The 13,391-nt window shown below is 33.1% G+C and overlaps 1 protein-coding gene across 4 annotated transcripts in view; it reads right to left on the bottom strand.

Annotated features, from left to right (window-relative positions):
• The window catches only part of Pex23 (tectonin beta-propeller repeat-containing peroxin 23), a 158,501-nt gene that overhangs the window by 78,823 nt on the left and 66,287 nt on the right, over positions 1–13,391 (bottom strand). For all 4 annotated transcript variants that reach the window (XM_075364534.1, XM_075364535.1, XM_075364537.1 and 1 more), the window contains exons 15-16: positions 4,256–4,404; positions 892–1,111 (exon numbers count right to left, since the gene is read on the bottom strand). In XM_075364534.1, the coding sequence (XP_075220649.1) occupies positions 892–1,111; positions 4,256–4,404 (369 nt within the window). The remainder of the gene's footprint in view (positions 1–891; positions 1,112–4,255; positions 4,405–13,391) is intronic.

The following is a 13,391-nucleotide window of genomic DNA, read 5'->3' as shown; positions in this document are numbered from 1 at the left end:
AAATCTTAATATAAATGAATTCCTAAAAAGAACTAATATAAATAAATAACAGAGGTGAGTCAAAAATTATCTACACATTCAACATAACACATCTTTAGAAGTTTCATCACCACTGCCTTCTGCACAAAATTGATACTACTGTAATCATCATGCCTGCTTTGCTAGCAGTGTGCACAAAGGAGAAACAAAAAGCAATCTGATTTCTCTTTTTGGAAGGTGTGTGTAGGGGTGAAATTCACTGTAAGTTTATAACACTTTGTTCACTGAACCACATTTCAGAACTTGTTTTTTTAAAAATGACATAACTGGAAGCTGAAATTTGACATGTAGGCTTAAAATCCATTGTAGATCTGTAGAATCATAATGCTTATGTAATTGGTAATGAATTTTCTATTGTTGGGAAAGCATGATAGGATAGAATTTTGTTTAAAGAATCAAGTTACAGTTGTCTTACAGTAATTTAAATGAATGCCATTAGACATGCAATGCCAGTGGCTTGAACATGATAATTAAGAATGAGGCAACATTTAAATACATCACTGTGTATTATAATAATAAATAAATCAATGTTCTCTTTTAATATGTAATATTTATTTACATACTTTTAGAATGTTTCACATTATATCTGCACAAATAATAAATTAATAAAAACATTTTCATTTCAAAGAAAATAAACTTTTCAATTTATTTTTGTTTTTCAAATATTTCTCAAAACACAAGTTACATCAAAGGGCATTAGATGTAAAAAAGATGTTTGTTTTCTTATCAATTCATTCATATGAACAGCCCTTCTTATAACACAAATCAACAATGATAAGAGTCAAATACAATTAAGCATTATCATTATTCATTAACTAATGAATTCATGAATAATCAAAATTAATTAATAACCTTGAAAGCTTCTTCCCAGCAATATATATCGAGTACAAAAGTACTTCCTTTACTAAAAACTAGAGCTCCTTCTCGTTCTTCATGACCCCAATTTCCATCTATTTTAGTATTACGAACAATAATTTCTTCTGTGAACCTCGGATTAAAATGGAATGCAACATCAACAGCTTTATTATTACTAGCACTTGACTGATAATTACACTGGAAGTCAACATGAAACCTGTAACAATATACTAAAATTACTACTAAATTTACTCATCGGTTACATTTTTGATTGAATAATTATTATGCAATTCAATGATAGATATTTTTCTTAAATGGTAAACCCCCTCACTATAACAACCTAATGATTTCTTGAGAGTCCTTGAATCAAATCTTTATTATTCAAAGATATACTGTTGCAGACTTGACTGCAGAAAGATCCTTATTTAGAAAACATTTTTATGTGAAATTAAATTACAATATTTCAATTTTTCAAATATTTTGACTTGTCATGAGTTACCAGAGAAAAAATCCTAATCTCTGTAGTATATACATGCACCAATAAATTATTAAACTAATTACTGTTACCTGTGCAATCAAATAATATATTATGTAAAAACATAATCATACAATTTTTCATAATGTTAAAACCAGATATTTATTTTTCTTTTTTGACTATATATAACATGAGAACATATATTTCCAGTACAGGTCTGTTTAATTAACAAATAAGGTATTCACATTTCTTTATTACTACTCAATACGGTAGCATAGTTTTAAGCAAGTGAAAAATCTTAAATTAAGTGTCATCTGGTATTTTCATAATCTGATTTGTCTTCTAATGTGATTAGAAATGTGACAAGTGTGATTAAAATATCACCCTTTGTGAAACTGCTCCTCAGTTTATAATTACTGTTAAAAACTGAAATATTGACAATGTTTTTGCAAAATCAGTTAAATGCATAAGAAACAAATGAGTCAAATGCATTTACAGCTAGTCTGTTATATTAAAATTTATTTCATTTGATGTATGATAATTCCAAGTTCTTATTTTTTCTTCATCACCATTTTTTGGTGTAGTACTTCTTACCTGTTAAGTACCAAATAGATATTCTTTAATTATGACTTGTTTTATATTTACTCTCACTAAAATTCTTTATTCTCTGGTTGTTATTCATATCCTTCATAAATCAATGCCATTGCAACCTCCACTTGTTGATTTTGACCATGTAAATCATATTATAAAAAAGATGTATATGTTAATTAATAATATTATATAAACAAGATTAAAATTAATAAAAGTCCAATAGTAAAAAATCTGAAGTTGCAACATTTAAAAATAAAAGTAAAAAAATTATGTAACAAATTTAGGTTGAGTACTAGAAAAAAAAAAATTGAATAAAGATTGTGATTTAAAAAAAAGAGCAATAAACAAAGTATGCCTTGAAATAAAAAATCTTTTACAAACAAATCAAATGAAAAATTTGTGTTAAGATTAATGCTATAAAAATTTAAATAAAAAAGCATTAATAAAACAAAAGACAAAGGGTCTAACTGAATTCATGAATGAAAAAGATACTACAGAATATATAAATATCAAGGATATTGAGGTCCCCCATAGAGAAAGTAATTTGTATACTTAATAAAATTGGAAAAAACTTTTTTTGGATTCTCAGTAAATTACACTACTTACAATCTGATGGTTTCACAACACCAGCAATGTCTGTAAATAGAATCCTAGAAATTGAAGGGTGTGATTTAAAGAACAAGGATTGTTCAATAATTGAGACAAATGCAAAAGCAGAAAAACTATTTAATGGAATAAACTGAAGATGTCTGATGTTTATGTTGACATTCCTGAAGTAGAAAATATCTGTTTGAAGAGAATTTCCATTATTATAACCTTCTTTGTTTATTTCATGATGTCGGCTCTGCTCAAAATGTGTACCATTGAAGAACAGCTTGCTGTCAAGATTTTTATTTTATGAAGGTTTAAAACCAGCCAAACGCATATTTTACAACAGTATAGTAAAAAGTGTATAATTTTTATGAGCAAATTAAATAGATTAAATTGGGCAAAATAAGTGTCACCAATTTTTACATAGCGGTAGACCAGTGAAAGTTTTGACTAACGCTTTGCAAATTCATTTTAATGATCTTGCTCACAAGGACAGTAGCATAAAAATTTGGAAAACTGCTGAAATTTGTATGAGTTTGGTATTATCTATTCCATTAAATGTAACAAGCCAAATTACCATAAAATGTGTTTGAGGTGAGTTCTGAGACAGTCGACTCAAAATCACAAAGACACCCAAATTCACATTTGTACATAACTTAAACAGCTTATAGCATAAATTAATGCTTCTTTAGTTCACATAACAATTTGTGATGAAACATAGATTCATTATTTTGAGCCAGAATCCAAATGTGAGTATGAAATGCAACTATCTGAGTTCACAAGCCTAAAAAAGATTCAAAACCTACACATCAGTCAGTTAAGTCATGTTAATAGTGTTTTGGTACTAAAAAGGCCCATTTTATAACAATTATCTGGAATAAGATTGTACAGTTTACAACGAGAAGTATTGTGAAATGCTAGAAATTAAAATTAAACCTGAAATAAGGAGGAAAAATTTTGATTCTCTCTCACAAGGTTAATTCTTCTTCATAATAACACCCATCCCATCCCCATACTGCTCAAAAGACACTGTAAGCTATTCAAAAGTTGGGTCAGGAGGTGCTGCCACATCCATCTCAGTCCTGATCTCACACTATCAGTTTTTTTTTTGTTCGGTCCTCTCAGGAAGTTTTTACATGGAACCAAGTTTGACAACAATAAACAAATCAAGAATGTGTGGTGCAAAAATGCCTTGGACACTAAAGTGAAATTGTTAACTACTGGAATAAGGAAGCTCACAGAAAGGGGAACAAATGTCTATATGCAGTTGAGGATTATGTTGAAAAGTAGTAGCAGCTTCACTGTCATTGAATAAATAATAATTTTTCTACAATAATTTATCTCTTTAATTACTAAACTACCCTTGAAAAAGGTGAACTGTCTAAATCATGTTTATTAAACTGGTTCTGTAGATTATCAAAATCAAAGAAGAGCTGGGAGTAGTTTCATTGTAGATTGTTGACATTTTTATTTTATTTTTTTTATTTTTATTTTTTTTTGTCTTCAGTCATTTGACTGGTTTGATGCAGCTCTCCAAGATTCCCTATCTAGTGCTAGTCGTTTCATTTCAGTATACCCTCTATTTTTATAAAATTTTTATAACAGCTAATAACCACAGCATAACAGTTGGAGTCACTTAAGAATACTGACCAATACTATAGTAAATAAACACAACAGTTTAATTTAATAGTGCGTTTTTCTAACCTTTCAGCAGAATCTAATACAACACCGGTGAAACATATTCTTGATGAAGGAGGAAAACCATTAACTAATAGCCATTCTAATGGGGTTTTCCGTGAAACTAGTTCTAAATCTTGGCTATATAATTCCTCTTCACCTTTTCTTTGATTACCCTAAAAAATTAAAATGTAAAGAAGTATTCTTGAAAGATAAAATATATATTTTCTATAACTGCTCTACTGCTACTATATAACACTGCCTATTATCTACAACACTCATTCTTATTTCTCAAAACAAATGGCTAGTATATTTTAATAATGAATTAAAATAAAATTAGTGAACCATTATTTATGATTTATTAGAACATTTGAAAAGATTATTCCTTTTTATAAAAAAAAAATATATATATATTAACACAACCATAATATTATTTATTGTAGATATTAACACAGACCACATATTAATTATTATGACAATGGATTTGAAATAAGCCATTATTGTAAATGCATATTTATTTCTCTTCTAATTCTAAACAAACCCCTAACAGAATACTTCATTCTTTTTAATGTGTGAGTAATGTTTACAAGCTATATTGCAACCCCACTTAAACATTTTTTTTGTCTGGTTACTACCTGCATTAATAAATAAAGTTCACTTCATACAACAGTTCAGAATGTTTTCCAGTGTATTCATCTGGATTGCATCTTGGTTGTAAGAGCTCAAGGTAAATTCTACTGATTAAATAAAAAATATGGCAATGAACTGCATAACTTTCCTGGCTATGCCAATCAAGTTATGCAATTCATTTTTGCAATTCAACATTTTTAAGCTCTGCTTGTATTAAGACAAAATAATCTTTTTTTTTATTGAAAAGCAACCAAAATTATGAATTCTTTTTTTCACAATTTTATGGAAAAATATTTTATAATTTTATGACACATAGTTAAATGAATAGATTTAAAAACATTATTTCTATACTGTGGAGGACTTAACGAAAGTTGAACAGTGGGACTTTCTTGAAAAATGAAAAAAAAAGTTTTTTTTTCATTTTGGGAGCTCCCACATTCAAGGTGAAACATTTGAGTAAAATTAATTTTTAAGAAAATAATCCCTAACTGGTGATAATAAATTAAAAAAAAAAAAAAAATTAAATTGTCTAAAGAATACAAACATAGTCACAATTTTAAATAAAAAAAGTTGTAATTTTCTAGGAGGGGGATGAAAATTTTTGGCTAATTGCTTTTTCAAGAAATGCTAGAGAGTAAGGGTTATCAAAGTTAAATTTTTTACATTTTAAATGCAATACATTAGCAGTAACGACTGACCAACAGAAATTGATTTTTTGGGCATGCAAGTATTGAATAAAAGATTTTTTCACGGATTTATAAGGCGTGATTAAAAAGTAAGAGCCAATCAGTAACAAAGAAAAAAAAATTAATGGTTTCAAATACCTACTTTAGTATGTTATGTATGTTTACTTAGTATTACGTATATTTATGTAGTATATTACGTTAGTGTATTTACTTTATTTTTCCACATAATCACAATTTCATTCCAAACTTTTGATATCATGAAACAAGCATCTTCAAACCCAATGCATAAAATTCTACTGCCTGGGATTGTAACACTTTTTACTGAGATTTTCAACTCTTCACTTTCGTTAAATCATTGAGATGCAAGCCAGTTTTTCAAATGTATAAAGAGATGGTAGTAATGGGGCACGAGATCAGGACTGTATGAGGGTCATCAAAAATCTCCCATACAAATTTTTTTATTGTTTCTGCTGTGCATGCAGCCAGCCATGTGTAGACATGTATTATCGTGCAGAAAAACAATCCTGATCTCAGCATTCCTGCTGTTAGTTTTGAATGGCATGACGCAGTTTAGAAAGTGCTTCACAATAGACTTGTTGTCAGTTGAGTTTGAAAACTTGTGGTGAGTAGACATGTTGTTGGTCGCTCTGCTATTTTTGTTGTTTTAACTGGTTTTTTGGTTTATTTTTTGGAAAAGGAGTTAGGATTCAATCGGGGATAATTTTGTGGATGTGTCAGTGACTTCGATTTTGGGATTCTGGACAACTTTTTTATTTAGATTTTTTGATTGTGAACCTTATTGCCGCTGGCAATGACTTGAATTGCTTGGCTTTCGACTCTGCTGGATTCAACAAGTCAGACAATCTTGTAAACAACAACTTAGAAACTTTTCTAGGAGTTACAGGTGAGCAATTTTTTTTCTAAGTGTTAGACTGATATAAGAGGAAAACTTTATCCTGCAATAACTCCTGAACCCCTACCCATATACTTGAATCCTTCTGTATCTACATCAATTCGGACCCCTCTCATTAATCCCCCCCCTTACAAATCCGGGGTCGGAGTTGGAGAGATACATTTTCCTTTCCCCAACCACCCCCCTGAAATATATCAAGTGAGGTATCAAAACACTAGGAATTAACAAACCGAAAATAATAATAGTTTGATTCAGGGATGTCAGATGTGCCTGATAATATGGAAATGGAGGCTATTTTTCAGAAGTCTGCAAAAACTGTGAGATCCCTGATACTCACGCCGTCCACTAGACTAATGGATGTATCGGGGGCTAGGAAAGCTGAGCTGGCTGTTGGTGAACATTCAAGAAAGAGCACAGAAACAATAGTAAAGACACCGAGGAAGGGGGAATTTCTGATATTGCACTCCTGAAGGAGGTGGAGGTGTGTGTGTGTGTGTGTCTGTTGTTGAATCTTTGTAAGACAACCACAACAACCAAGAAGATAATTACAGACTCGATTAAGAGGATCGCAAACCTGGTAAAAGATGTTGCTGAGGTCTTCAATGAGTTGATGGTTAAAAAGGACCTATTGGACAAGTATACCCAAATGACCAGGGTGGATCTTGAGAGGTTGCAGAAGATTGTTAATAAAGGGTCTCTAGATGAACTAAAAGGGGTAGTATCTAAACAATGGCCCAACCAAGCCCACAAGCGACTGGTGGAAGATACTGGTGTTCCGGCTTTAGATTGCAGGTTGGATAGAGTTTATGTTCTAAATACCCTGGGGAAAAGTTATTGCCAATTCGCTGAGTATGTCTGTAAGGTAGCACCTGAAGCCAGAGATAGGCTCAACAAGGGTGGCCTCACTTCGGGATTTGTGTTGAGGAACGTGTCGGCGGTAGAGATCCTTGGTGAAGACCAGGAACTTGATGATCAGGAGGACTTCTATGTCCTCATTGTAGAAGGGGAGGGCCCTGAGACAATAAAGAGTGTGCTGTTGGGACTTGGAAGAATACTCAACATAGAGAGTCGCCAACTGGTGATTGCCACTAGCAGAAGAACATTGGACAACATAGTGAAGAAGATGATGGATTACTGGGTTAAGAGGCAGGATGTTTTTGTTAAACTTTTCCTGTCTGGTAAGATGTCTAAGCCAAGCAAACAAAAGCAGGTGAAAACTTCCACAGTCATTGTCCGCCAGCAGGGTGCAACGTATGTCTTTTACACGAGGTAAAAGACATACACGGGCAGGGAGAAGATATTGAAGTTAGGTTAAAAGAAGGTAAAGGGGCTTCTGTTAAGCTCAAGAAAAGAATCAATACAAAGACGTTGGATGTTTCAGTTATCGAGAAAAGCTGAATACTACGAAAGCTACAGTTCACATCAAGGATCTTGATTCTGAGGTCACTAAGGAGGAAATCTTAATGGCTGTTAAGATATTGGGGATTGAGTCTTCTGCTAAGGTAACTTTAATTAGACCATCCTACGGTGGGAGTCAGAACACTTTGGTGGTCATGTCGGCTGCTGAAGCTAGCAGATTGATTGCTGGACCCCGCATTCTTGTTGGGTGGCAATCATGCAGAGTTGAGGTCCAGAGGCCGGAAACACATTAGTTTAGGTTTTCAGAGGATGGGCATACCACAATCCAATGCAAGGGCCCAGATCGCGGTGATAGATGTTACAACTGCAGGGGCAAGGGGCATTGTAAGGTCACCTATGCTGAACTGCCTAGATGTGCTGCACGTGATGTGACAGGGCAAAGAGCAATATCTAAAGACTGTAAGAATCATAGGAAATGAAGTGCTTGCAATTTAATTCTAATCGAAGTGCTGTTGCACATGATTTGATCTGGAGGATGGCGCTGGCTGAAGAGATATTGACTTTTTAATGGTAGTCGAGCCCAATCAAAGGAGGGATGCTGCGAGCCAGTGGTTAGCAGACAATATGGGAGACGTGGCCATTTTTAATGTATCTGGCAGATTCCCTATCTCCAGAATGATAAGAAGAGATGGGTTTATTTCTGTTGAACTTAATGAGTTTACATTCATTAATGTATATATCTCGCCTAATTGTGATAGGGACAGTTTTTCTGAATACATTGCAGAACTAGGGGCTGGGTTAAGACAAGCTAGAAGGCCTGTTATAGTCATGGGTGACTTCAATGCTGAACCACGGAACTAGGAACATTGAGGTTGACGGGTAGGGCTACATACTTGCAGATGTGCTGAGTTCCATGGGCCTCGTGGTCCTAAATACTAGGTCACAGCCTACATATATTGGTTGAGGGCATAGTTCAATAGTGGACCTTCTCATCGCCTCAGAAAGGACAGCAGGTCTTATACACGATTGGAAAATTTAAGACGAGGAGTATGCTTAGTGACCATCACCAGATGGAGCCAAGAATGACACACTGGAGACCTACAGATTATCAAGTGAAGGGTGTGGTCGACAGGGTTGTGAACAGGGTATTTGGGGAAGAATGTGGTTTTGCAAGGAGGCCAATGGCACCTGGAAAGCGAAGAACCTATTGGTGGTGGCAGGCCATTGCTGACTTGAGAGCTGCAGCTCTGACTGTTAGATGTAAGTTACAGAGGGCTAACAGGCGTACCTTGGATGATACAGAACAGCTCAGACCTGAGTATTGTAGGGCCTGTAAAACACTTACCACTATGATCAAGGTTGCCAAATTAAAAGCTTGGGAAGCACTTCTGGAAAATTTAAATGAAGATTCATGGAGTAAGGCATATAAATTGGTCATGGGTAGATTTGGCCGACCAATTCGTCCTTTCGCTCAAGGAAAATCACAAAGAACCATATCAGAGTTGTTCCAGGTGGTTGAACAAGACTGGACAGACATAAAATACAATCATTCCAATAGATTCAAAATTGCAGAATTGAAAGGTGCAGCACTAAAAATAAGTGCAAACAAAAGCACAGGACCGGATCTTATATTGGGTTCCATAATTAAAAAGCTAGTTGACAGGCACCCACCCCTGGCCCATCCTGGAGGCCTTTAACAATGTGATTCAGGAATGCTGTTTCCCAAACAGCTGGAAAGATGCCAAGCTGATATTAATCTCAGAGAAGGGTGATACAGGTTGGAAAGTGCCAATTACAGACCCATTTGTTCTACTTAACTCTACAGGCAAATTGTATGAATACCTTATTGCGGACAGGCTGGTGATAGAGTTGAATGATACAGGAGAGTTGGCCCCTAACCAATATGGTTTCGTTATGGGCAAATCAACAGTATTCAGCACAAAATATGATGGGCCAGAGACAGTGGTGCAGGCACGTGGTGTCAGAGGAGGATTCCGCTTGTGAGTCTCCTCGACATCAAAAATGCCTTTGGAAGTGTTACATGGGATGTAATAATTATTACTTTTTGGGAAAAGATTGTCAGCGGATATCTTGTGGGCATAATACACAACTTATTGCATAACTGGCAACTGACTATTGATATGGAAGATGGCTGTGAGTGATTCAACATGTATGGCGGGGTTCTGCAGGGATCAGTCCATGGACTACTCCTTTAGAACCTCATCTTCGACATTTTGCTGAAACAGGTTCTTGAGGGGGATGCAGAATTAGTCGCATATGCAGACGGCCTTGCCTTCCTGGCTGTGGGGAAAACCGAAGAGAAAGTGGAGGAATGGGCCAACGAGACTATTCAGGCGATAGGTGGATGGCTTAGGGCTAGAGGTCTTAGCACCAAGAAGACTTCAATGGTGGCCATTGTTAGTAAAAGATGAATTAGAGATATGCAGGTATATGTTTTGACACCAGAATACATACGTCGAGGTGTATAAAGCACCTTGGTGTGTGGATAGAAAGAAGCGGCCTGTTTAATGTGCATGTTCAGAAAACCACTCAAAGAGCAGAAATGGTACAAAATTAACTAGGTTTATGAGTAATTAAAGAGGACCTAGTTCCTCCAAAAGGAACCTCATTATATCGGTGGCCTCCTTTATCACAATGTACGTGGTTCCAGCTTGGGATGCAGCCTTACAGAGGTATAAAAATGCTGGCAAACTCTCCTCGCTGCAGTGGCAAAGATATGATAAGAGGAAACATAAAAGAACAAATATTAGATGAGATCATAAACGAGTCAGTAAAAGGTCATAATGAAACAATATATGAAGATCATACTGAATGTGAAACTCTGAAAATAAAAAATGTGATATTAAAAGAGCTCAATACAGAACTGATGGAAAAAACCTCCTTCTAAAAGAACTTCTAGAGAAAGAAAAAGTAAGTGCAACAATATTGGAATAAACAATATTGAAAATATGGACAATAAGCAACTAGAGAAAGATATAAATAAAAGGAATTTTAGTAACAGTGACAGTGAATGTACAGTTTTACATTCTTATACCAACCCTAATAACAAGCTACTATCAACAATTGCGGAAGTGTCTGTAAACATATATAAACACATAAGAGAGCATAAAAATAAAATCTATGTAGGACATCAATGCTGTGGAGTTTTTGATGTCCTAAACATAAAGCCATGTTACAATTGTGGTAGATTCGAGCATAATGGTTCAAAATGCAGAAATATTTCAGTATATTTGAAATGTGCAGATAATCATACAACTATACAGTATGATAATAAGAATGATATCAAATGTCATAATTGTGAATATAGCAACAAGAAATATAGACTCAGCTACGTAATCAGCCATGTGGCAACAGATAGCGATAAGTGTGCAATATTAAAAAATAAAATTAAGAAATATATCGTTATGACAGAATACTGTATAAAACCGCTAATTCATAGATACATTGGTAATGTGGATAACCTACATCAAGAAACAATGCCAAGGATGGTATATACTGTAACTCTACCACTTGAAGATAACAAGGAGTGTACACGGCAAAATTTATCAAGAACATCCTTAGCATACAAGAGAAAAATCTGAACATTATAAGCAGCAGTTGGATTTTGAAGACTTATTAAACAAAGAATTAACACTAAATGATACCAGTGTTCTAAATTGCATCTTATGCAACAATGATAAACTAATATTATTTGTAAACATAAGCTTGAATACAAATTTTTCTGAATTGGAAATTTTCATGAAGATGCTTAAAATAAAACCATACGTGATCCTGTGTGTGGAGACATAGATTTTGGAATTTTATCAATATTACAAATTGCCTGGCTATAAAATTTATTATAATAATAGTCAAATAAATAGAGCAGATGGTGTGGTGATATAAATTAATGAGGGGCTTACTGAATTCAATGAAACAATAGTAATTAATAATTTAAGTATTTTAAGTTCCAACAAAATATTAACTAGAGGATAACAACTTTGTTACAATATCTGCATTATATAGATCCCATGAAATAACTAAATTAGATTTTGTGAATAGTCTAAATAAATACCTTAATGACAGTAAAAATATTACAGATCACTGTATAATAGATGATTTCAACAAATATTTATTAGATATGAATTTGATCAGTCAAGAATTCTTAAATAATTTTTTAGAAAAGCAATACATACCATCTTTTTTGGGTATTACAAGACCAAATGCAGATGGCTATAAAGGAACATGTACTGATAAAATTTTCATTAAAACAAACAGTCTACTCACTAAACATTACAAAATCACAAATTCCTTCACTGATCATTACCCTCTGATAATAACCATTGATAAACTGAAAATAAAACAAGTTAAAGAAAAATAAATCAATGTCATAAATTATAATAAAGTCGAACGTGCAGCAAACCAAGCAATATGAACTGATATTTTATTGATTCAAGATCCTAATGTGGCTATTGAATGAAAGATTCACAGATACAGTACAGAACTGTATTCGGAAAGGAACTAGTAATAATATAACAAAAAAATACAAGCTTTCATTTGTACAATGTGTATAAATGAAATGACTAAACTTAAAATAAATGAATATAATAAAGAAAATGCTAAAAAGTAAAAAACGGCATAAAGATTGACGAATACATAAACAAAACACTAATGGTTATGAAAGAATTACAGATACAGTAGGCAACTTAACCAAGTAAAATAATAACAGAATTATAGATTGATACTTTATCGACTGGTAATATACAACGATAGGATCAGATCGCTCGCTATCCAGATTGTTCTATCTAATTTTATATACGTCGACCAGTTTGACACTATCACTTTGTGGATCGGACTATACCATCGAAATATCAACGTTTATCATTTATAGGGTTAAGAAGTGTTAAATTATCAAAGGATTATAAATATGTAATGATTATAAGATTATAAATGCTACACATAATTTAGTCATTAATAATTTGGCTGACATATACCTTTTGTTTGTTTACGAGTAATTTTATATGTATTTTTTGTATTTTGTGATTGTAATTTTAGGTTAAGTTTTCAATCAGACCTGCACACAGGCAATAATATTTGCCTCAGTAGGATTTACTTTGTCTTGCGTATTTTTACTCTGTGTGAATGTATCGGGATATTTAAATTTCTTTCTGATAATAAATAAATAAACATATCTCATTCATGTGAATATGCGCCTGGATCCATTTATTTAAAGAGTATCCACTTTTTCCAAGATCCCTTGTATTTTGTAAAAGGATAAACCTATCTTGTTTCTGTTACTTACAAAATTCCTTTCTTTGTATACTGTTACAGTATTGGTACAAATTTCCCTTGCTATAAGTAAGAATGATCACAACTAGGCTAAGAAGGGTTGGCAATTTTTCATGTGCAACAAACATTCATTTCTCATTCAAAAATAAAGTATTGTAATTATAATTGGGTTTTCAGCTTGTAAGTGTGTGAATAGTAAATAGAAAAATTATATATCATTAAAATTTATTATCAAATTTGCATACTTAGCAACAATGTTTTGTTAAGTTTTGAAAATTTATTTTTTGTA

This window comes from Lycorma delicatula, chromosome 4 (genome assembly GCF_047948215.1).
Source record: "Lycorma delicatula isolate Av1 chromosome 4, ASM4794821v1, whole genome shotgun sequence".
In the NCBI taxonomy this organism is placed as follows: Eukaryota; Metazoa; Arthropoda; class Insecta; order Hemiptera; family Fulgoridae; genus Lycorma; species Lycorma delicatula.
The sequence above is the reverse complement of the archived record's forward strand: the minus strand, read 5'-3'. Positions and strand labels throughout refer to the sequence as shown.